General features: G+C 38.0%; 1 protein-coding gene across 1 annotated transcript; it reads right to left on the bottom strand.

The window, feature by feature from the left end:
- Positions 1-24,329: 24,329 nt before the first annotated feature.
- LOC130735953 (uncharacterized) lies at positions 24,330-24,840 on the bottom strand. The gene is made up of 2 exons (XM_057587821.1): positions 24,685-24,840; positions 24,330-24,581 (listed from the first exon to the last, which is right to left on the bottom strand). The coding sequence occupies exons 1-2, from the start codon at positions 24,838-24,840 to the stop codon at positions 24,330-24,332; spliced, it is 408 nt and encodes a 135-aa protein (XP_057443804.1).
- Positions 24,841-25,129: the final 289 nt, after the last annotated feature.

Here is a 25,129-nt window from a genome sequence, read left to right as displayed (position 1 = left end):
CTCTTGTTGTTTGGGCGGTGTTGTATTGACCGACACTAGACCCTTGTGTATTCTGTGGATGGAGTTGTGTTGTATTGACCGACACTTACTCCGAGTTGTGTTGTATTGACCGACACTAACTCATGGGTTTGTTGAGATTATGATGATTTGATGTTGATGAACATCGTTAGGTATTAATGATTGAACTGTGTAGGAGATTCGAGAACATGTTATGTATATACCTTAGAGTAGGCAATACATAACTTATATGTATATATACAACATATATATATATACCCCTTTTATCGCATGTTGATTGTATATCTATTGTATTCTGTAAGTTGACCCTAGCGCCTTGGCTTTGTTTGTATGTTTGTGTTTGGGCGGTCGGCCTGCTGCCAGGCGTCTGTCAGCCGGTTCGTGATGATTCGTGGCGCGGGAAAGACCCGGAGCGGAATGACTATTACTAGAGCTTTCGACGAGGACCCGGACTTCATGCCTGATCGAGGGAGGGTCGCTGATAGTAGTGTGGGTTATGGGAGGTTAGAGTCTTTTGAGTTGGTTGTTACAGTAATAGCTCTGATTCGTTTTGCTTTTGGGACAGGGTAGGTTCCCGACGCATGACTTTTGTGTGGTTCTCTTACTGAGGGATCACAGTGAGTCAGTCGGACCATAGGGGTCTTTGCTTAGGCCATTTTGAGGCCGACTTTCTCTTGGATAGTGGTATATTTGATGTTTTTGCGTACAGTTCTGGTTTGAAAATATTCGCCTACGGGCATGCTACCTTGGAGTCACTGCGTGTGCGCGTGACGGGAGAGTGCAGCTGAGGCTGTACATTTGTATATGTTTGTTTATCGGTTAGTTAGTTGTTGGGTTATGTCTTTACTTTCTATTGCTTGATTTAAAAGGTATCAAACAAAAAAATTACCTGTTTTCCGCGTAAAGATTATTTTTGGTTACTAAAGTGACACCTGGAAATCGGGGTGTTACATTGTGGTATCAGAGCTTAGTCGAGTCTTTTGGGAGTCTTTGGGGAATAGGTCTTCTGTGCTAGGTTGTGTGACTCTGCAAAGAGTGAAAATTGATTGTCTGCAGAGCGATTTTCGTTCTAATTGCTTGCGTTACTACTCAATCGGATTGAGTGGTTTGTCTAGTGCTACCGTATGGTTAGTACTAATCGGACGTTCGATGAGATATAGGATGGTGGACCTTAACCGGATGGCGGGGGCAATAGCTACACTGATCGAGGCAATGATGAACCAGGCTGCGGAAGACGCTTATATGCGCGCTGCACGTGAGCATCACCAACGATTGATGGCGACGGCGATGTATCAACAAAGAGGAATGAACCGAACAGGAGCTGGGGGACCAATGAGGTCAGGTTCCCAAGGCTACAACGGAAGGAAGAGCTACCATAAGTGGGGACCATATCAGCGTTTCAAGGGAAGAGATCTTATCTCAAGAGTCTACAAACCAACGACTGCTGATACTGGAGGGGAGCCAGTTGGTGACAAAGGTGTGACATGTACTCGTTGTGGAAAGTTTGGGCATTTTGCTAACAAGTGCTCAGTGACTGGATGGAGATGCTTCAAGTGTAACCGAGAGGGGCATCTAGCTGTGAACTGCAAGACCAAAGAAAGTCTATGCTTCAATTGCAACCAACCGGGACATTTCTCCCAAGATTGCAAGGCACTCAGGGGCGAATCATCAGGGAATGTTGGGAAAGGAAAACAACTTGCTCCAGAGGAAAGGATTCATGCCAAGGAGGGCAAGAGCTGAGGAGTTGAACGAGGAAGAACGTGGGAACGATGTAGGACCTTATTCGAGGTTGCTCGTGATTTGACTATAGAAGTTACACGGGGTTGGGAATAGCACACTAAGTCTAGAAAGTAGTCTTCCACCGATGCGTTTATGAGGAAGCTAGTAGCTGAAGAACGAATCTTAGGGAGATTCCGTATGGGTAGTATACGTGTCATGTTGAGGGTGTGTAGTTCCGTAGCGGGATCATTAAAGGATTTAGTATCAGGATATTTGTGACTACTGGAGGATAGGAACTCATTGACTGTTCCAGTGGGTTTTTCTAAATCTCCACCTTCGATGTATTAGGCCTGATCAACCTAATATTGAGGGGGTGATATTCGGAATCACAGCTGGTTATGGACTTTGATAGAAGGATGTGTAAGATGAATTTGAATTGATTGAGGATTAGTCGGATTTGGGAGGAAAGTTCGTGTTAAGCACTTGATTGTGAAAGATTAAGATTTAAATCTTTGGAATTCGATGAGTGTCGTATAGACATTGATTGGTTAGTTCGTGTGATTACTCCAAGTAGAGGTAGACCAAGTCAAGAGATTTAGTGCTGGAAAAGTATTAAGTAGTTTCTCGGAAGTTATGAAGTCATAGGTTATGTGATTGCTGAGGGGAGTTGTTAGAGACTAAATAAGTTGGATTTAATCATGTTTTAGATGATACCTTGATGGTAGCGAGATTGAGAAGAATTAGCTCTGAACTAGATTGTTATAGTCGAGTTCGAGGAATAAGTTTTGCTAAGCGTTTGATTAATATGTGGAGACATTATAGTCGTAAGAGATGAATTTTCATTTGAAAAGTGTTGAATTAATGATTAAGTTGGAGAAAGAAAGTTTTAGCATAAGTTGAATACTTGAGGTTGGTGATATGGATTCCAAGGAAATATGCTGAGATTACTAAGTGAGATTTACTAAGTTGGATTGAAATCTTAGGGTTAAGATTGAATCTTGAGAGTCGAGAATCGCGTACGAATAGGAGATCTTATGGTTGTAGGTGTGACAATAGGAGTTGAATCTTAGAAGATTGAGGACCTGAAGGTGAGCTTCGGGTTAAGACCATTGAGGTATAATATAAGAGAGATCTTGAAGTAAAGGAATTCTGGGTTGTGTGGAGTGTTAAGGTTGGTGATCATTGATGTTGATTATGAGGTTGCGGACATAATGACCATGTGATAAGATTTGAATGATGTTAGCATAATAAGTTATGATTACGGATAGCAGGATCAAGTGGTGAGTGTGGAAGCATGACGACACTTATCAGGTCGTTTGGGTAAGTGAAGGAGTTATAGTTTTAAGAAACGGATATTCATTTAAGAAGTATTGAAGGATTAAAGGTCATTAGAGGACCAAACTTGGTGAAGGTTTAGGTTTTAAATCTATGAATGTCTGTCTAAGGTGTGTAGGACTCGAAGGTTGTCAGAATTTGATTGAGAGATTAAGAAGTTGATTGACGAGATGGTGATTGAGTCACAAAAAGGAAGGTGTTAGTATTAAGATGAATACCTGAGGTTGTTATATTTTGACGAGTTTCGTAGAGTATAAGAGTCAATGGGACTTTGTTATGGATTTTGATGATGCATATTACGGGTAACAAGTGAATTTTACTAAAGTTGAATGAGAATCCTAGGGCTAAGGTTGACCTAGTGAGCTGAGATTCATGTACACATAAGAGATTTAGTGGTGTTAGCGGCTACGATAACAGTTAAATCTCAGAATGTTGAAGGATCGGAAGATGAAATGACTAATTAAGTCCCTTGAGGTATAGTTATGATTTAATCTTCTAGAGGATAAGTCTCGATTTGTGCGAAGTGTTAGGGATTTCAGTAAAGTGTGAATAGGTTTGAGTGAGGGAAGTTCTAGGGAAGAAGACGATAATAATGGATTGTTAGATATTAAGAAGAGGATTATCTTATAAGTTGTTGATAACTTGATGTTGAAGGGGATAAGATTAGTGAAGGACAAGAAATAAGGACATGAGTCGAGCTTTAATTCGAATGGTGACTAAGTAGGAGATTGATTTCATTGTGCGAGTGATGATAGTTACGAAGTTGGATGTGACGTTAATGGATTATTAGATTCCAACGCAATATTTCGTCTAGGAGTTATCGAACGGACAAGTGGAGTTTTGGACTGTAGATGAAGATCACGAGGACGAGTTGAGTATTTACCTTAAGATGGCAGAGAGGCACCGAGTTTAAGAAGAATTTCGGACAACCGAAAGTAAAGAAGCAAGTGGCTAAGGTTGTGCGACTGCACGGAGTGCCAACCAGGAACATTTCAAGCAGAGATCCGACGCAAGTGATCGAACCAGACGACATGAAGTTGAATGATGGTTTGTCTTTTGAGACGCCGACAGTTAACAGTGGGGATATAAGAGTGAAACAATTAAGGGGAAAACAGATTGCTTAAGTAAAGGTTATGAGGAACAATGACCCAGACAATACTACATGGGAATTGGAAGACAAGATTAAGGAACTGTATTCCGGACTTTCTCAGAACTCTGAGTTTCGAGGACGAAACTTTCTTTTTGGAGGGGAGTATTGTAAGACCTGGATTTTCAGAACAAGTTAAGTTTCCGACTCACGCGTAGAATCAGCGTAAGCGTGACAGGAGTTTGGTATTTGAGAAAGATTAATGAAGAGGAAAGTTCAGGAATTACTTGAGGTATGTTGCGTAGTTGCTTCCGGAGTTAGTACGAGTCGTCTGCACACCTGCCTTATGGCGAGCGTGTCCAGAATAGGCTATTTCGCTCTTAAAGCAACGTTTTGAGTGAGATTTCGAACTCTCGGAAAATTTAAAGATTCTCTTTATTTTTCCATCGACCAGCGTTTCATTCCGGAACTCTGGACTGTACGCACGATGGGTTTCACTTTTCGGATGTCCGCCGACGCTAATTTCTTTGCTTCGAAACCCTATTTTCGAGCAATGGATGAAGACTTTTTATATTCGGGACTTCTAACGAAGATTCCGTCCGCGTTGCCAGACTTGTTTCGACATTTCCAATCTTTCTTCTGTTGGAAGTTTTGTCGTTTGAGCATCACAGCAAAAAGTAGTTTTTCGGGACAGATTTAACTTACACCGCTTTTGAGATTTTCGATATCGTTTTTCCCATATCATAGATATTTGTTTTGAGTTCTGGATTTCTGACGCCAGAATCTCTCTTAAAATTCCTTGGTGAACGTGCTGCAAAAATCGGAATCGCGAAATTTTCATTTTCCCGCGATTTCGCCCGCCTATAAATAGGCGAAAAAGCAAAATATCTTCCATTTTTCCTCCATTTGTGGCTGATTTCGTGGAGAGCAAGGGGGGAGGGGATTTCCGCGAAAACTTGATCAATCTTCGTGCAGTTCGTCCCTACTTCTAGGTATCAAGGTAACTAACACGATTCCTACCTCTGATTGTTGTTTCTGTTGCGTTTTTGAAGTCGTTTCTGTGCTCACAGTTTTGAGCTTTTTCTAAAATGGTCCGATTTCTTCGATTTCTTGGTTGGGTTATGTTCCTTACGTTCCCCTGAGTCTAAAACCTCTGTCAGTAAACTCTGATTGCGATTCAGTTGTCCAGGATCTGAAAAACTGTTTCAAAACATTTTTGTCTCACATTTCGAAACTTTATTGTCGAAAAGTCATAATTTGACTTCGTGCCTTTAGGATTTGTTGTCACGGATGTCATGAGGATCGTTGCTGTCAAATTTGTTTTCAGAACTGATAACTTTGAAGTTTTGAGCCTTTATTTTGGACCAAAATGCCCCTAGATAGTCGTATTTCGGCCCGATTGTCCGAAAATTGTTCTGACAGTTTCTTTGCCTTAGTTTTATCCTAAAACTACCTTGTGAATTAATTTGATCGAAGAAAAAGAGCCGAAGCCCTTTTTCCTTTGAGGCCGTGGGTTATTACCATCAGGGGGGAGTTTTTCGGTTTCGAAAACTTGTCTTTTCGTACCTGATTGTCCTATTCTGAAGCTTTAATGCTTTGTCTATCGTTTATGTATTGTTTTACGATCGAACTAATCGATTTTGTTTGGGTTCTGCTTTGTTTTTCTCCGAGGTTCAGTTGAGGGAACTTTAGAAGACTCAGAGCAATTGTTTGAGGAGAACTTTGTTTGCGAAGCTGGAACAGCTCGAGGTTAGGGCAACTTACTATATATTAGCTATGAATGCATGATAGGCGTCGATCAATTCGACTTATGCTTTACTTTGATGTTGATTATGTTGATGAACTGATGTTGTGATGTTGTGCTTTATTGGATTGTGCGTTTTGACGCGACTTCGGAGTGGAGATTCATTGATCTGGTGATCTTTGATGTTTCGGGTTGGATGAACAACCCTAGGCAAGTTCAAACGAGGGGTTTGGGACTTAGCCATTTGTTGGGATTCGTTGGTTTACTTAGACTTTCCCCGGGAAACTTCTTTTGGGTGGTTGGTTTTCGGAAATCCTAGAATGAATAGAATATTGTAAACTAGAGACTTTGGGAAACTTAGACTTTGAGAAATAAACTCATAATTTGACTAATTTGAATTGAAATCATTTTTATTAACGTTTAAGCATAGGAGAACTAAAGGGGAAAACATTTACGAAAGACGGGGAAAAGTCGACCTTTGTTGCGGGTTTGGAGAGTTATCGGAATTGGGGAAAGCCACTAAGGTGAGCTATGGTGATGATTGAAAGTCACCGAGTACTTTACGTACTCTTGTTGATGGGGTTGTGTTGTATTGACCGACACTAATCCCTTGGGTTCTCTTGTTGTTGGAGCGGTGTTGTATTGACCGACACTTAGCGCTCTTGTTGTTTGGGCGGTGTTGTATTGACCGACACTAGACCCTTGTGTATTCTGTGGATGGAGTTGTGTTGTATTGACCGACACTTACTCCGAGTTGTGTTGTATTGACCGACACTAACTCATGGGTTTGTTGAGATTATGATGATTTGATGTTGATGAACATCGTTAGGTATTAATGATTGAACTGTGTAGGAGATTCGAGAACATGTTATGTATATACCTTAGAGTAGGCAATACATAACTTATATGTATATATACAACATATATATATATACCCCTTTTATCGCATGTTGATTGTATATCTATTGTATTCTGTAAGTTGACCCTAGCGCCTTGGCTTTGTTTGTATGTTTGTGTTTGGGCGGTCGGCCTGCTGCCAGGCGTCTGTCAGCCGGTTCGTGATGATTCGTGGCGCGGGAAAGACCCGGAGCGGAATGACTATTACTAGAGCTTTCGACGAGGACCCGGACTTCATGCCTGATCGAGGGAGGGTCGCTGATAGTAGTGTGGGTTATGGGAGGTTAGAGTCTTTTGAGTTGGTTGTTACAGTAATAGCTCTGATTCGTTTTGCTTTTGGGACAGGGTAGGTTCCCGACGCATGACTTTTGTGTGGTTCTCTTACTGAGGGATCACAGTGAGTCAGTCGGACCATAGGGGTCTTTGCTTAGGCCATTTTGAGGCCGACTTTCTCTTGGATAGTGGTATATTTGATGTTTTTGCGTACAGTTCTGGTTTGAAAATATTCGCCTACGGGCATGCTACCTTGGAGTCACTGCGTGTGCGCGTGACGGGAGAGTGCAGCTGAGGCTGTACATTTGTATATGTTTGTTTATCGGTTAGTTAGTTGTTGGGTTATGTCTTTACTTTCTATTGCTTGATTTAAAAGGTATCAAACAAAAAAATTACCTGTTTTCCGCGTAAAGATTATTTTTGGTTACTAAAGTGACACCTGGAAATCGGGGTGTTACAATATTGCACCCATGCATACATATCTTAAGGTTGAGACGGTCAAAAGATTGGGCCTCAGTGAAGTTGTGACAGTTGAAAGATCGAACTTCACGAAGGTTGTGACGATATCATATTAGGCCTTCACGGAAGCGTACATGAGTACCATCTTTTGGCATAGCAAGCATAAATGGTCAACTAGAAGTGTTAGGATCGACTTGGCTATGCCTAGGTAGTAAGTGACACCCGAGCAGAAATGGTCAACACTAGGCCTGTGTTGGATCGACTATGAGGGCCCAACCTTTAAGTGACAATTTCGCTGTCTTATCCCATCGCCAATTAGGGTGGAATTTATCAGATCATCTTTTGAGCATTCATTTCACTAGCATACCATGCAACTAACTTAATGTATTGTCAAGCTGGTTGTGAGTTGTGGTATGATTACATAACTTGGATGAATAACATTATATATTTTTATGCTACTGTTGATTATGATTAGTAATATTATTGATTATTATATTATGGCATGATGTTGTGTATTATACATTATTCTAGGAAGTTGACCTTTGCATGCCTTGTTTGTATGTTTGTGTTTGAGCGATCAGCAAACTGCCAGACCATGGAGGACTATGGTTTGGGATTCTCCATGCGGGGCGAATCCGATATGAGTTTATGGATTGTGATGATCCTGAGTCCTAGGCGGTAGACCACGCTGCCAGGAGGACAACATATACAGGGATATTGGTTGAGGATATTGGACTGGGCGAGACCCCAGGGTCCCTCGCCCAGGAGACCCGGCCTTGGGCGGGAGACGCGTCAGGACCTTGGGCCTCCCTTCCCGAGGCCCAACTGACCCATTTAGATAAGATAAAGGCGCCAAAGCCCAACTCCACCTCTATAAATAGGAGGGAAATACCAATTGTAAGGGGCTCTTAGCTCATTTGAGAAATAATAGCATTGAAATTCAGTTACACTCTCTCTCTCTAAGCGGTTAGAGCTTCTCTCTCTAAGCGTTCACATCACTTTCCTCACACTTTGGGTACTACCTTCCCTCTCTATGTTCTAGCACGGAACAGATATAAATGATGTGCACAAATATCTAGAAGAGGGACGACTTCGCCGCATGATAGTGAGTGTCAACCTTCTGCCATTCTTCATGGGCATCGGGGGAGAAGCACTTTCTTCTACGCAGACTACCATCGCTGAGAAGGAACCTTCTGAGGAGTCCTCTGCTTTTTCGACGACACCCTAGTTGTCGACAGTTGTACCAAGATGCGACCCTACTTCTATTTTGTGTACCTCTAAACATGATGTGTTCAAGAGGAAGCCCTTGTGACCACCCCTTTCACCCTACTGCACTCCCACTTCACCTCTTTGATACTGCGTCGATCACTTAGTGCGTGTAGAGGAGAGGATAATGGAGGTGGTTCCCATGGACGTGGAGACCGGTGACGTACGGATGGAGGAGCAGGTCGACCAAAGGTAGATCATTGATGTAGATGTCGAGGTGATCGTGATTGAGGACTCCAACGATGAGTCAGCCTATTAGAGCGATATGGAGTTGTTGGTGTAGCAGAGTTGTGGTAGTTGTACATAGGAGGGTAGCGCCTACTTGTTGTAAGACGATAGTTGACCGGCTAGTGTCTGTACTTTGGGGCAGGTAGGTCCCCGACATGTTACTTTTTTTGTGGTTCTCCTCGTTGGGAATCGCATGGAGTAGTCGGACATAGGTTCTAGAGGAAGCCATTTTGGGCTGACAATTCTTTTAAGCATTGTAATATATACTTATCCTGATGCTGCTGACGTCTTTGTTACTTTTACTTTCAGACTTATGTCGATATGATGATGGGCTAGTATTTATGTGTGGTCTAATGCATTGCAAGTTGAGAAAACCTTTTCATTTAAGAAAAATATATATCCTTATTTTTATAAACATTGTTGCGTATCTATTTTGAGAAAAGTTACTATTGTGACCCTCGAAAGTCGAGGCGTTACAATTTTCAACTTAGTTTCTTAATGACATCAAATGTTCTAGAATCCCAAATTACGAGCTTATGCTTAAGGTTGGAGTTCCAATTATGCTTCTACGTAACATAGATTAGTCTGGAGGCTTATGTAATGGCACAAAGTTAGTAACCACAAATTTGGGAAAAAATTGTAATTGGGGCAAGTGTTGTTACACGCAGGCAAGCTGGTGAAAACAATCTTAATTCCTAAGATGAACATAATCCCTCCAGACTCGGGATTACCATTCAAGTTTCAAAGAAGACAATTCCCTATTTATCTATGCTTTGTAAGGACGATCAATAAGAGTCAAGGACAATCACCACTTCATGAAGGGTTGTTTTATCCTAAATCTGTTTTCACGCATGGATAGTTGTATGTTGCTTTGTCAAGGGTAAATCCACAAAAAAATATTAAAGATCTTGTTTCAGGAGGAAGATGGTTCAATTTCGACTTGCTCACAAAATGTTGTCTACACTTAAGTTTTTGAAAAAATATAGTTCATGACATCTTATCGGTTATCAACGTAATAAATATGAAGATATCAATTCCCATTATTGTTTTAGTTAATTACTGACCATAAGAGTTTTTGGTTCATTGTGCCACATATTATACGATCAAGACTAGTAGGGAGTGTATCCTTTGAAAACTAGTCTAAAAAGATATTAATGTTTCAATGTATTAATACTAGTACCTTCACCCGTGCGTTGCACGACGAGTTTTTATTTCCGAATTTTAGCCATGATGATTGATATAGAAGAAATAATAGTTGCACGAAAACGAAGATATGACTTTTGTGATTTCAATATAACAGTGAGTAAAGTGTTGTAAATTAAAGATTTATATACAGATAAACAAACAAAAAACAATAATTAATGAATGTGTTGGAATCAACTACCCTATATCATATATGATTAGTCTGATGAGTAGATGAATGTGTTGATATAAATCTTCAATGTTGACCATCTAGGAAATCAAAGTTTTGTGCTCATGAAACTGCAAATACATCAAATTGTATATATTGGATTCCGTTTATATTATAATAAATAAAATTGAGTTTTAATGGGCATTAAAATAAAATAAATTCTTACAATTATAACATTGGCTACTTTGAATACAAATTTTGTAGTTCATTTATATTGACTATTGGTTCCACTATGTAAAACGTTGAACGTGAAAAGATTGATTTTTCACCTTTCTGTTACAAAATGATAAATAAAAAAAAAAAATTGATCATTAGAAAACTAACCTTTTAGATGTTGTCAAACACTTCTTGGTATACGACATTCTTTGTTACGTTTGAGAGGTTTCCTTCATCGTCTAAAATCAATAATTTCAACCATTTTTTTGACTTCATTCTTGAAAGAGCAACATAGAGTTGGCCATGAGTGAAGACGGGTCTAGGCAGATATAGGCCAACATAAGATAATGATTGACCATGACTCTTGCTTATAGTCATTAAAAAGCATAATGTGGCGGGAAATTGCCGTCTTGAGAATTTAAACGGTAAACAAGGGGGTCAGATGGTATTAAGTTCATTCGAGGGATAAAAACTTTTTCTCCCATTTTTTTACCTGTTAGAATTGATGCTGCAATGACATTTTTAGTCAAATCTGTTACTATCAAGCGAGTTTCGTTACATAAACCAGCCGACTGGTCTATATTCCGAAGAAGCATAATAGAAACACCAACCTTCAAAATAAGTCTGTGGTTTACAATTTCTAAACATTTAACTTCATTCAAGAACTCAGAAGTGAACCAACCCCATTCTACCTTTGTGTCCTCATCAGACTTGCATGTAGTGTCAAAGCTCAAAAAATCTCTCTCATCACTAGTAACCATGGATGACATTAAATTATTGACACACTCAACACTCTCAAGGGTTGGTGCCAAAATTATTATTTCTTTAAAGAATGAATGATTTTTCATGTTGGCGATCATTTTAGGATAAGCAAAATTTAGCAAGTTAAGTATAGGATCATCCGATTTTTCTATCATCAAATATGGCGGTATTTTTGTCATGGTTTGAGCATCATCAATGTATTAATTGTACCATCTCCAACCTGTAGAATCCATTCTACAAACTCCCTAGTTTCTTCATTGGTTGATGAGATGAAAATTTGGTAATCTCATGTTTTTGATTAAATTCAATACTTTGCATGAGTTCCATAAGTATGAAGAATTAATTGAAGATATAATGATATATGCTCGGCTACCGTTTGTAACAACGAGAATAATTTGCCCAAAATCCCCTCCCAGGGCCACAAATTTACCACCAAATGATTTATCATAACCATAATTTAAACGGATTTTCATGAGGTCATTTAAAGTTCTATCTAATGCTTTAAAACAATATGTGTTCAACATTGGTACTTCGTCCCATATGATCAAACTTGCCTTTTGAAGTAATTCATCCTTTTGAGATCCTTGTTTGACATTACATGTTGATATATCATTAATTGATATATGAATATAAAACCTTGAATGAGAAGTCCTCCCTTCAAGTAACAACAAAGAAGCAATACCACTTGATGCCACGTTCAAAACAATAAGTATTTGTAATCATAAACCTGAAGACAATGTATTCCACACAAATGTTTTGCTTGAACCTCCAAATCCATATAGAAAATAAACCCTCCATGATAGGACAAACACTCATTATTTGTTTATACACTTCAGATTACTCAGCAGTCAAAGACTTTAATAGTGCTTCATGTGTATCACACATTTCTTGTTTATTGTAATTCAACTCGTCAGCAACAAACTTGTTTTCAAATTGCAGATTTTCAGAGGGGATAAGATATACATGAGAATTTTTTAAGTGACCTCCCATTGCAGTAAAGAAGTTTCTCAAGTTCAATTAAGCAAAGGTTCATGAAAGCATCATCCTCTATTTGAAGTCCTACAATGATATGGATGTTATTAGTAATGAAACATAAACTCTCTTATGAGATCGGTAAATGAAGGACTGGAAAAAGATAAATATCAAAAGGAACATAGAAAACACGTTAAAAATTTAGAAAACAATGTAAAATTGTGCAGTTATATAAAGTTCTAACTGTTGAAAATGTATGTTGTCGAAGAGTGAGGTGATTTCTTAAAAAAAATAAAAAATGCGGAATCATATTTGTTGTGATAAAAAATATTAATTTTTAATTAAAAAAATTTAGATAGAATATTAAGTTGTGGGGTGGTGGTTATTTAGTCGAAATGTGTGTTGTGGGTTGGTTATTTTAACAAAATTAAGATAATATTTATTTTGCTTAAAGAAATTCATTTTTATTAAAAAGAATCAGATAGAATATTAAGTTGTGGGGATAGCGGAGTGGTGATTATTTGGTCGAAATGCGTGTTGTGGGTTAGTGGAGTGATTATTTTAATAAAATTAAGATATAATATTTATTTTGATAACAAATTCATTTTTATTAAAAAATAAAATAGAATTCACATAAATATTAAGTTGTGGGGTGGTGGTTATTTGGTTTGAAATGTGTGTTGTAGGTTAGTGGGTGGTTATTATTATCAAAATTAAGATATAATATTTATTTTGATAAAAAGATTAATTATTTATTAAAAAAAAGAAAAAGGAAAGAATATTAAGTTGTGGGGTTAGTGGGGTGGTGATTATCTGGTCGAAAATGTGTAACTGAGCATTGGACAGATGAGTTTGGTTCTTGTGTTTGAGAAACGTATCAATAGTTTCATACATGAATATATAAAAAAAGTGAGATATTGATACTATTTTTTTTGTAAAAGTTAAAACTTTGATGGAATTAAAATGCTCATATTATAATGTTTCACACAAATTATATATATATATATATATATATATATTTATTCATAAAATTATTAATTAAATTTTAATAATGTGATTAAAATTATTAATTAAATTATTTTCTATTAGGATTTTCATTACAATATTTTCATACTAAACTATTCTTTCCTATAATTGTTTTTTACATTGTAATTTTTCAAAAAAAAAAGTAAGACCATATTGTTATGTAACACGCTTTTAACATGAAATCAGTGTTATAAAACTCGGACCGGACCGCCCGGTTCGACCGGTTGAACCGGGAACCGGACCCTTGACCGGTCCGAGCCATTAAATGGATCGGCCATGCAATTTAACCGGTATGAACCGGTTTGGACCAGCCGGTTCAGGGAATAAACCGGCGACTCTGTCGGTTTTAATGGACCGGTCCTTTTTTTTTTCTTTCTGTTTTTGCCTTTTTTTTTGTCAAAACTGTTTTTAATGTTCAAACTGTAATTAATTTACATTCATTGTTAATTATTTGGTCAAATGATATTCAATTGAGAGTTATTTAAAAAAATTGTCATAGCTAGGAGTTGAACACAGGACCTAGAGGGAGGAAAGCTAATCCAAATTGCCACTACACCACTTTGCTTCTTATTAAGAATAATGCATATTATTTTATATATATGATATACTAAGGTTATATTTTAAATTATTATAATTTTTTAATATAAACCGAGTCAAGCAATCGAACCAATGACTCAGTGGTTGAACCATTGACCCAGTGTCTCGACCGAGTCGATCACCGGTCCGAGTCTGATAACACTGCATGAAATTATAGTATAAAGTAGTGAAATTTTATAAAAAATTGTTTTTGTTAATTTTTACATAAGATATTTTCATGTGAAGTGTTTCCCCTCGTGAAAACTCTTAACCATGTAATTTATACATAAATAAATGTAAATTTTACAAATTAGGCTTAATTGCACATTTAGTCCCTGAAGTAGCACCATTGTGCAAAACTCGTCCATATGTTTAAAACTAGCACTTTTGGTCCTACTTGTTTTTTACGTGAGCGATTTTGGTCCTTCCATCAATCTACCGTTAAAAAGGTAACGAAACTTGTTAATGTGGGCTCATTAATTGACATGGTAGGCCATATCAGCACGCCACTTGGATAATTGTTAACTAAAAATAAAATAAAAAAGGTTAATTATACACTAAAAATAAAATAAAGGGTTGACTACACACTAAAAAATATAATTAAAAATAAAAAAATTGAAAGAAAAAAATTCCAAATCTTTTTCATTTTCATCTTAATTTTGGATTTCTAGAGATTTACACAAATCACCATATCTTCCACCTCTTCAACCAAACCCAGAAAATTCATCCTCCTTCTTCCATCTTCATCAACCAAACCCAGAAATCAAAACTTTAATCTCCATAAAACCAAACTCTTTTCATAAAATTGAACTAACAAAAAACATCAACCTTGCAAGTAGCATGTACCCAACAAACTAAAAAGAAAGTGATACAAGAAGTGATTTCAAAATTCTCGAGTAAAGCTCATTAGCTCCATATATCAAAATCCACCCCTTTATGAAGTGAATTCCACCTTAAGTATATTCAAGAATCAAACTAATTGAAAGAACTTTGGGCACGCAATACTTCTCCACTCCTTTCTATTTTATTCCTTTTCTCCAACTTCAGGTCCATCGGTAAAACCCAATCAACAAACCTAAAACCAACCCAATCAAGAATTAAAATCCAATAAAAAATGTTATGAATGAAAAGACTTTAAATTTTAGAATCTAGATGGAAGATGTATCTAATTCAAAGACTAAGAGCCTGGATTTTTGGGCAAACCTGTACAAGAAGATGCGAAGAAGACAAATCCGTCGCGGCTCCAGCCTCTGCTTCAGGATAATCCCATCTTCGCCCAGATCCAGCGCCACCCAAACCATATTAGTCAACAACGCCTGATTCTAAACCTAGACTCCCCGGACTGAATCACCGTCACAGAAGCTTCCCTCGCCGAGCCTTAGAGTCGTGCACCGCTCTCTGCCTGCCATCGTAGTCCTCTATTTACATTCTCTACTCCACGATCTCTCTCTCTCTCTCCTTCCACCGAACCCTGCGTCGAGCCCTTTGATTGGGGATGTAGATTTGAAATTTGCATGTGGGGAGAAATTTCTCTGGGTTTGCATAGGGTGGAAGGGAGATGAGAGTTTGTTTTTCTGATTTTGGGTTTGGATGGAGAAGAGGAAGAAGAAGAAGGTTGGGTGCTTCTTTGCATCATGGAAGAAGTTCTGGGATGGGATGATAATGAAGAACACGAGAAGGAGAGGAGGAGGGGGGGAGATAGAGAGTGGAAGCGTGAGGCAGGGGTGGAGCTTTTGGGAGATAAGATTTTTTTTTTAGGTTTTATTATTTTTAAATTAAATTAATTTTTTAAATTGGTTACTAGATTAGAAATTTAAAGTTTTATTAATTATTTATCAAAGTGGCATGCTGATATGGCCTGCCATGTCAATTAATGAGTCTACACCAGCAAGTTCTGTTACCTTTTTGACGGTAGATTGACGGAAGGACCAAAATCGCTCACGTAAAAAACAAGTAGGACCAAAAGCGCTCGTTTTAAACATATGGGACGAGTTTTGCACAATAGTGTTACTTCATGGACCATAATTAAGCCTACAAATTATTTTAAAGAAAAGAGATTTATTGAAATTCATAAGAGACATGAGCACAACCCACTCATGGATTGGAAAGAAAGACCACCCCATCACACAGATGTCAAGGCACAATGGCAAAAATTATCATGCCTTTATATTTAAAAAATTACGTATTCTAATCTTCGCACATCGTATTTTCATCATCAAATTATCAAACTTTTATATTTAAAAAATTATGAAAAGCACTAAAATTATATTAAAATTATATTTAAGATCTAAATAGAGATAATTTTGAATATTCCTCCTCATCATAACTTTTTAAAGTGTAATTTAATAAAGGCTTAATTATGTTGGGGCCCCTATAAAATAGGGGTCCTTCGGCATAAGACCCTACAAAAAAATTTCTTCGGCATACACCCTTATATGCAAAATAATATGTAGCTTTAAGCCCTCGCCGTCTACTTCCGTCAAAACCCCAAACGGAATCCGACGTGGATTTATGCACGTGTCCAGGTGTGAATGACACGTCAATTAATGAGGTAAATAAATAAAAAAAACTAAATTCCCAAATTTCTCTAACATTTACCCTCTAAGGCTCTAACCCTAAATCCCCAAATTCATTCGAAGAGAAGAAATGGGAAGAGAGAAGAGAGGAGCTCGAAGAAGAAGAACAAGTGAAGATGAAGAACTAGAGATCTGGTGTGAGGATTCAGAGGAGCGGTTCGTCGACCTCGACCTCTCTTTCATCTAGGGTCTGCAAATGTGGTCATCAAGTGATATCATACATATCCAACACCAACGACAACCCGCGTAGAGCTTTCTGGAGGTGCCCAAATTGGATGGTGAGTTTGATGTTCTACCTCTCTTACATATCTAACCCCTCACATATCTAACCCCTCTCTATTTTTGTTGTTGTTTGGTACTCCTCATAATCAGGACAGTTGTGGGTATTTTCGATGGATGGATGAAACAGATGAAAAATTGGAAGATGGACTTGTGGCTGAACTTCGAGAACAGAATGCAATGCTGAAAGCCAAGTTGGAGGCTGAAACTCAGAAACTGGAGATTGAAAGAGTTAACTTTGAGGTGAAGAATGCAAGGCTGAAACAAAAGTTGGATGCTGAAAAACATAAATTAGAGGGTGAAAGGAAGAAGGGGAAAATGTTGATGTATTTTTCAATCGTTTGTCATGTAATTTATGGGATATGGTGTATGACTCACATTAGCAAACACAATTGTAATATGTGAGGTTCAAATAGGTGGTTTTGTGTGAGGGAGAGAAATGAAGATGTATTGGCTGTACTTTATATGCCATAGTGTTTCAATGAAGTTGTTTGGCTGCCAATCTAGTCTTGTTTATTCAAAGTCTAAACATATTGCAAAGTTACCTTCATTTCACCCTTATGTGCCTCAAGAACATATTCATTTCACCTTTACTCTAAGGTCTAGTCACTGTAGTAGTTTGTCCTAATCTTTCATGCAAGAAACCAAAGATAAAAGAAATAACAGGGAATAATTGAGTACAACATCCATGTGCCTCAATAACATAAAATAGTGGCCTAAAATAGTGGTCCAAATAGCAAACATTGGTTCATTACAAAATGACCTTATAATATAGCTGTTTAGTCATCATACAACATCCATGTGCCTCAATATCACAAAATAGTGGTCCAAATAGCAAAGTACAAACTTCATAAAGTGAAAGCCATACATTTAAAGCCAAAAGCTAACACATGTGGCCGACAGTAGGCACATGGATCAAAAAATTTCCTAAACCAAATCAACACCACTCACTTCCTAACACTACTTTTTTGGGTTGCTATGTGGTTGTCACTGCTTCCTGCTTGACTCTGAATAAATTCTCCATTGTTTCCTCCTTCAATTTCTTGCTCTTCAGTCCTTGCTCCACTTGTGATTTCAGTCCTTGCTCCACTTGTGACTTCTTGACTCAACACAACTCCACCTTGCTGCCTTGATCCACTCCTTCTATTTCCTCTGGAACCCTGTCAAGAAGATAAAGTTATCAGTTAAGCTACCTACATGTCAGATCTAAAATATATGCATATATGTAATCTCAGATATACCATTGACATCATTTGCAAGACTTGAGCAACAGTTCTATTTTCAGCCCATCTGGGAAGGTTTGGAAGTAGTTGTTGTGGCAATCTTGTGGCAGTTGAGGTGCCTGCCACTTGTTTTCCCTAAACAATCAAGGTAATTTATTATCAACCAGCCTTCTTTATTTATTTACCATATTATATGAGTCATAGTCTAAACAATAAAGCCAGTCTTGTTTATTTACCTTGTCCTGAATTCCAATTTGTTGCCTCTGATTTCTACTCATCTCTTGCCTCATCTGATACTGGTTCTCTGTCTGCTGCTGTCTTTGAGTTACTGCTTTATCTTTTGAGTTGCCTTGGCCTTGCTTCTTGCTCCTTGTAGTCACTCCTTCGTGCTGCCTCTGCCTCTGATTCCTTGTAGTTACACCCCCTGCCTCTCATTTGCACTCTTCTTCCTTGTAGTAACACCTTGTTGCCTTGCAGGCATAGTTTGGTTGGCAGCTTGGTTCACATTTTGAGGCACAGCTTGGTTGACAGCTGCATTCACAGCTTGGTTCACAAGTTGATGCACAACTTGGTTGACAGCTTGATTCACAGCTTGGTTCACAGCTTCATTCAGATTTGGGGGCACAGCTTGGTTGACATTTTCTGTTGTTGGTGCTCTTGGTCTCCTCCTAGGTCTTCTAGTTCTAGGTCTGACCTAAAAATTTACAATACAAAAATAAAGGGTAAGTTACTTTTATTCTTGTAGTTACATTTCAGTAAATATCAAATGCCAATATCAAAAATACCTCATTGTCTTCCACATTTACAGGTTGTTGCTGACTTGATTGGCCTTCTTCATTTTGAGGCTGGTTGCTTGTCTGGTCTGCATTGACTTGCTCCTCCTCCTCTTCAAGTTCCCATGGTGCACGAGGCTCCTTACATGTTCTCCTGTTGTGGCCTAAGACTCCACATCTTTTACACTTGTTGGAGGTATGGGTTCTTCTAAGTTTTTTGGGGTTGGGCTCTTCATTTGGTCCCCTTCTTCTCAGCTTCTATGGTCTTCCAGGCCTAACTTCGAATACAGGAGGTAGGATATCAGGATATGGAGTAGTAGGCCATTGTGATGGTCCATTTATGGGCGATACATTAAACGAGTAGCAGAGCTCATAGGTCTCCCTACTATAGTAAGGATGGACAAATCTCATGGGATCCTTTCCTGCATCATTGATAGCTGCAACTGCATGCCTGCAGGGTATGCCAATTAGGTCCCAGTAGTTGCAACTGCACCTACTCTTCCCTATATCAACCACAAATTTCTCAAGGGAAAGTGTGTGTTGGATCTCATAGATACCCTCACCACACATCCTTGGCATCCAATCCCCACTCTTTCCAATCTCCCAGTTCAGCCTATTCATTGGCTTAGGCATCACTGGAGCTCTATACTTTTCCACCTTGGCCTTCATCTTTGCAATCCTACTCATAAGATACTGCCTGATCCACTCACACATAGTAAGGATGGGTTTGTCCCTTGCCACTAGTATTGTGCTGTTGAAGGCTTCAGATAAATTGTTCATCAAGACATCGCACTTTGGGTAGTAACTGATAGCATGTTTGCACCAAGCTTTAGTTGGAATTTTTGCCAGCCATTCATATGCTGCTTCATTAATTTCCTTGATCTCTAACATTTTTTTGCTGCCATCTTTGGATATAAGTTGCTTTGGCAGCCGCCATCATCAAGTCTCTAATCATCAACCCACCCCTAAATTTTTTCTTGAAGTTAGCATACAGATGGTGTACACAGAACCTATGCTCAACATCAGGCAACATCTCATCAAAAACAGCCAGAAGACCCTGCAAAACAACAACAATAATCATGTTCATCATAATGGCACAGAAGCAAGGCATAAACTAAATGTTGTTTATCCTTACCTTTTGTTGGTCAGAAATAAAGGTCCACCTATGTTGGTCACGAATATCCTCTACAAGAAGCTGCATGAACCATCTCCATGTCTCCTTAGTCTCTGTGTCAACAACCCCAAATGCAAGTGGGTAGTATTGATCATTTGGATCTCTACCCACTGCAATTAACAAAATTCCACCATATTTGGTCTTAAGATGGCAGCCATCTAACCCTATGAAGGGTCTACAAGCAGCTTTAAAACCTCTTTTGCAGCCATCAAAACTCCAGTAGAATGAGCCAAACCTAGGTTGTAAATCACCACCAGTAGAACTAGCCATGGAGAGTTTGGTGATGTTACCAGCACTCCTACTTCTCAGCTCAGCACAGTAAGGCCACAACATACTGTACTGTTTTGTTGCATCTCCCTCCCACGCTTCTTTGGCAATCTTTCTTGCTCTGAAAGCTCTCCAAGGGGTAATTCCAGTTGAAAACTCCCTCCTCACCTCCTCAATTATATGATTAATCTTCACATCAGGATTACACATGTGTTTGTCTATAATGATGCCTGAAATCCAATTTGAGCCGGCATTCCTGTTGTCAAATACCCTTGAACATGTATGTTTTGATACACATGTTTTAATCCTGAAAGTCTGACTTCCCCCAACCTTGCTACAAAACACAAGGAAGCTACAACCTTCTTTGCATCCAGTCCCCACCCTCTTTCTATCATTTTTTATGTACCTAGTCTCCCTGCCATTAAGAATAAAGTGATCAGATACAACTTTTTTAAACTTATTTAATGTCCTGAACTCCATACCCACCCTAACCATAAAATCTTTACACATCTCTTCCTTTCTATAATTAGGGTACCTAGGTCGGTCAACTCCTCCTTCACTATCACTACCATCATCACTGTAAATCTCCTCACTTACATAACCTTCTTCAAGTTCATCTAAATTATCAAAATTTTGCACATGTATCTCCAATGAAGCAGGAATAGATCTATGTACACCTAGCCCAGCTACATGAACATCTCCTGATGTGCCTTCACCATTAAGGTTGACTGCTTGACCATCACCACCATTAAGGTTGATTGCTTCACCATTCAGGGTGCTCTGTGGAACAGGTACATTTGTGATTTCATCAACAACAGCATTTGGGTTTGTAGTTTCATCATCACACTGATTTGGAAATCCATCATCCAAGCCCATAACTCTCTCTTCTTCACTATCATCTAATCTGACACCATCAAGAGATTCATCTGAAGAATTTTCACCATCTTCAACAATAACTTCATCAACCCCCTGAAAACCACCAACATTCCCACCACCCTCCACACCCTCCAAAACACCCTCAGCAATCCCAGAAACCCCACCCTCAACAACCCCAGCAACAACACACTCCACAACACCCTCAACAACCCCAGAAACAGCACCCTCCACAACACCCTCAACAACCCCAGAAATCCCACCCTCCACAACACCCTCAACAACCTCAACAACCTGAGAAACAACACCCTCCACAACACCCTCCACAACCTGAGGTTCAACAACAGTGCCATCCACAAATACCTGTACTTGCCCATTGGTTTCAAGGGCACACTTCATTACATCCATGGCATCAGAATCCAATAACACCGGTTTAAGGTGTTTCCAGGGCAATCCAATTGTTTTCCACCACATTGTCAGCCCTTCCTTTGCATACCCTAGGTCTCTGGCAAAACCCACGATTATAAAATACGACCAGTAATCAGGTTCTAAGTTACGGTAGACAAAGAACTCCCCACCCTCATATCTTAGCACTGGGTCTTCAATGAATTTACCACCATGATGCATTTGAAAAGAGAAATGGTCTTCCATTATACAAAACACAACACTTACCCGAATAGATTAACATTAACAGAACCCTAAATCGAAAATGGTCCCCCCACGGTCCCCACCATCCCAACCATGAACAACATTCAATACAATCCCAGAATAGAAGGAGCAAGAAACGAAGAAATAGTAGTCATTGAAAGTAGGCTCTTAAAGTAGGAGCAAGAAACGAAAAAATACCTTTTCTGTGAGATGGGTTCGTACGCGAAGGGACTTTTGATACTCCTCTCGCCACCGCGTTCACACTTCCTCTCTCCTCGCCGCTCAAACCGTCTTCTCTCCTCTCTTCGTTTTCTTCGTCAGGTAGTGTTCAGTAGAAATGGGACTTAGGGTAAAATGAATTTGGGGATTTAGGGTTAAAGCCTTAGAGGGTAAATGTTAGAGAAATTTAGGAATTTAGTTTTTTTTTTCTAATTTTATTTACCTCATCAATTGACGTGTCATTCACACCTAGACACGTGCATAAATCCACGTCGGATTCCGTTTGGGGTTTAGACGGAAGTAGACGGCGAGGGCTTAAAGCTACATATTATTTTGCATATAAGGGTGTATGCCGAAGAATTTTTTTTGTAGGGGCTTATGTCGAAGGACCCCTATTTTATAGGGGCCCCCAACATAATTAAGCCTTTAATAAATAAATATAATTGTGAATATATGTGTGTCTATATATATATATATTAATTTTTCCTAATCCTTGTGCAACATAATTTTACAATCAAATTTAAAGGGAAGAAAGAACACTAAAGTTATAAAGAAGGAAAGAAAACATGTCACTACTTTGTGGTTCTACTATATAAATTACAACATATGAAAGCTCAGATTAAACCCAATTTCCCCGCCTTCATAAAGGTTTCAATTCCAAGCACATGTTGGAGAGAAAAAGTAAAATAATTAAAGTTGTGTTTCTTAACTTCAAAAAAATTGAACCTCTTGATGATTATTCCGAGCCTACCAATCTCTTCAACAATATAAATATTAGACACTTTCTTCTTACAATTGGGGATGACAGAATTTGAATCCATCGCTAGAGCTTTGAAAAGCATTGTGACCTTTCTTTTCATTCTCATATGGAAACGTCAACTTCTTTGACTGGATCAACTATTTCAAAGGAGGAGGACCCGTAGAATTTCTGAAACCTATCAGAAACGTCATCTTTGAAATCTTCGTTTTGTCAATACCCTCTACTTTGTGAGTTCCCCAGGTAGCTTAGTGTTTACTCTCCTCAATTAGAAACGATTGAAAGGACATGTACAAAAGACAAATCAAAAGATCATATAAGAACCATAGAGAATTGGGAATAAAATAACCTATTATTGGAATGAGAAGAAAATAATAGAACACTATAAAAATGCGTTCTTAATTCTTTTTTACCGAGAATGAAAGAGAAAATTGAACGATTTCAATGGGTTGAAGTACCCTTTGTACTTCTTCAATACAATTTGTCTTACCTAAAAAAAGTACGGAAGAAAAGAAGAAGAAGAAGAAGAAGAAGAAGAAGAAGAAGAAAATATCTTTTAGAGAACGATCTTAACATGGATGATCCATGAAATGCCAGAAAATATAATATTTATTTTGATAAAAGAAATTCATTTTTATGAAAAAGAAAAAAAAAAGGTAGAATATTAAGTTGTGAGTTAGTGAGGTGATGGTTATTTGGTCGAAAAATGCGTGATGTGGGTTAGTAATTTAATAAAATTCAGATATAATATTTATTTGGATAAAAAAATTATTTTTTATTAAAAAATAAAATAGAATTCACAAAAATATTAAGTTGTGGGGTTAGTGAGGTGGTGGTTATTTGGTTTGAAATATTGTGTTGTGGGTTAGTGGGGTGATTATTATTATCAAAATTAAGATATATTTATTTTGATAAAAAAGATTAATTATTTATTAAGAAAAAAGAATTCTGATATAATATTAAGTTGCGGGGTTAGTGGGGTGGCTATTTTGTTGAAAATGTGTGCTAGGTATTAACATAGTATATCGTTAAAAACCAATCTATAGTATGATATGGTTTGGTTGGAAGAGGTTTCGGTTGATGTTATTGATTTGGTTCATGCAGATGTAATGACTTCTATGCTTACTTTTGCTTAATATAATTGCAGTTTCCATTCAAAAGAAAATAATATGAAAAGATTTTCTCTTTAGAGTTTTTTTCAGCTAGTAACAAAAGTTTAAGACAAAATACTTACGATTGATTTTTATGAAGAAGAAATAGAAAGTGTTGGTCAGATCGTGTGAAGATAAAGCAGAGAATAACTCTTGGACGTAGTTTCCAAAAAATGCATATATTAACCCTCACTCTGTTTTCAACAGACATATGATTAAATTATTATTCACAATAATTGGGATATGGTTTCAAAATTTCAATAGATTTTTCATTTTTGTTACAAAAACTAATAATTACCCTTTTTATTCAATCTATGGTAGTCTTCTTTCGTACTTGATATTTTTTTTAATTCCTGCTCGTTGCTATGGTCGGTGAGGATCCCTATCACATATGCAAAACTAACAAAATATGGTAGATCACAAATAATTTTACGGATGTATAAAGTTTTAGTTTGAAACCTCACCGACTAACAGGGTTTGATGTAGAAACACGAACAAATGAATAGGGACTCATAGCGATGGGAACGTCGGTTAGAGTTTGGACAGCTGAATCAAACTCAAAGATTATCTTGTAAGCGTGAGACCTTGTATGAAAATCAGGAGCGCTATCACCAACAGTAAAATATGATAGCATGTATACTCGACCCTCAACTAACAAAGGTTGAAACTTATAAACATGAGTCCTCCGCACTGTGCCATGAATCTTTTCACCCTGTAGATTGAGAACGTGTAAGTGAACTGGATAGACTTAAAAATTATAAACCAACATCGAGTCGAATAGATATATCAATTTTAAAACAACACATAAGTCGAACCTCTGCATCCATTAAAACCAACACCATTGAATTAGGGAGTTTTGAACGATCGAAACATGGAGTCAACCACTTCCGCACCACCTTCACAATAACCCTCCACACATCCTTTTCCTTTGAAATGGAAGAGACATCGTCAACAATAAGACTAAGAGCCATGATAATTTTTAGATGAAATAGTGATGAATGAATTATGAAGACACATGAGAAATTTATAGAAGAAGTGGTTTTCAAAGTAGTTTATTTTTTGTGACGGTTGAAAAGAAGATTTTGGAACACGATGAGAGTTTATACATACGTGAATGTTGGCAAGATAGAGTTTATACATACGTGAATGTTGGCAAGATAGATGTGATCTCTAATGAGAGTGGGTGAGAAGTTAGATGGTAGAAGTTTTTTTAGTGGGTCAGAAGTTATCTTTCTAGTGGGTGAGAAGTTATCTTTCTAG

The sequence above is a fragment of the Lotus japonicus genome, chromosome 2, assembly GCF_012489685.1.
Source record: "Lotus japonicus ecotype B-129 chromosome 2, LjGifu_v1.2".
Taxonomy (NCBI): Eukaryota; Viridiplantae; Streptophyta; class Magnoliopsida; order Fabales; family Fabaceae; genus Lotus; species Lotus japonicus.
The sequence above is the reverse complement of the archived record's forward strand: the minus strand, read 5'-3'. Positions and strand labels throughout refer to the sequence as shown.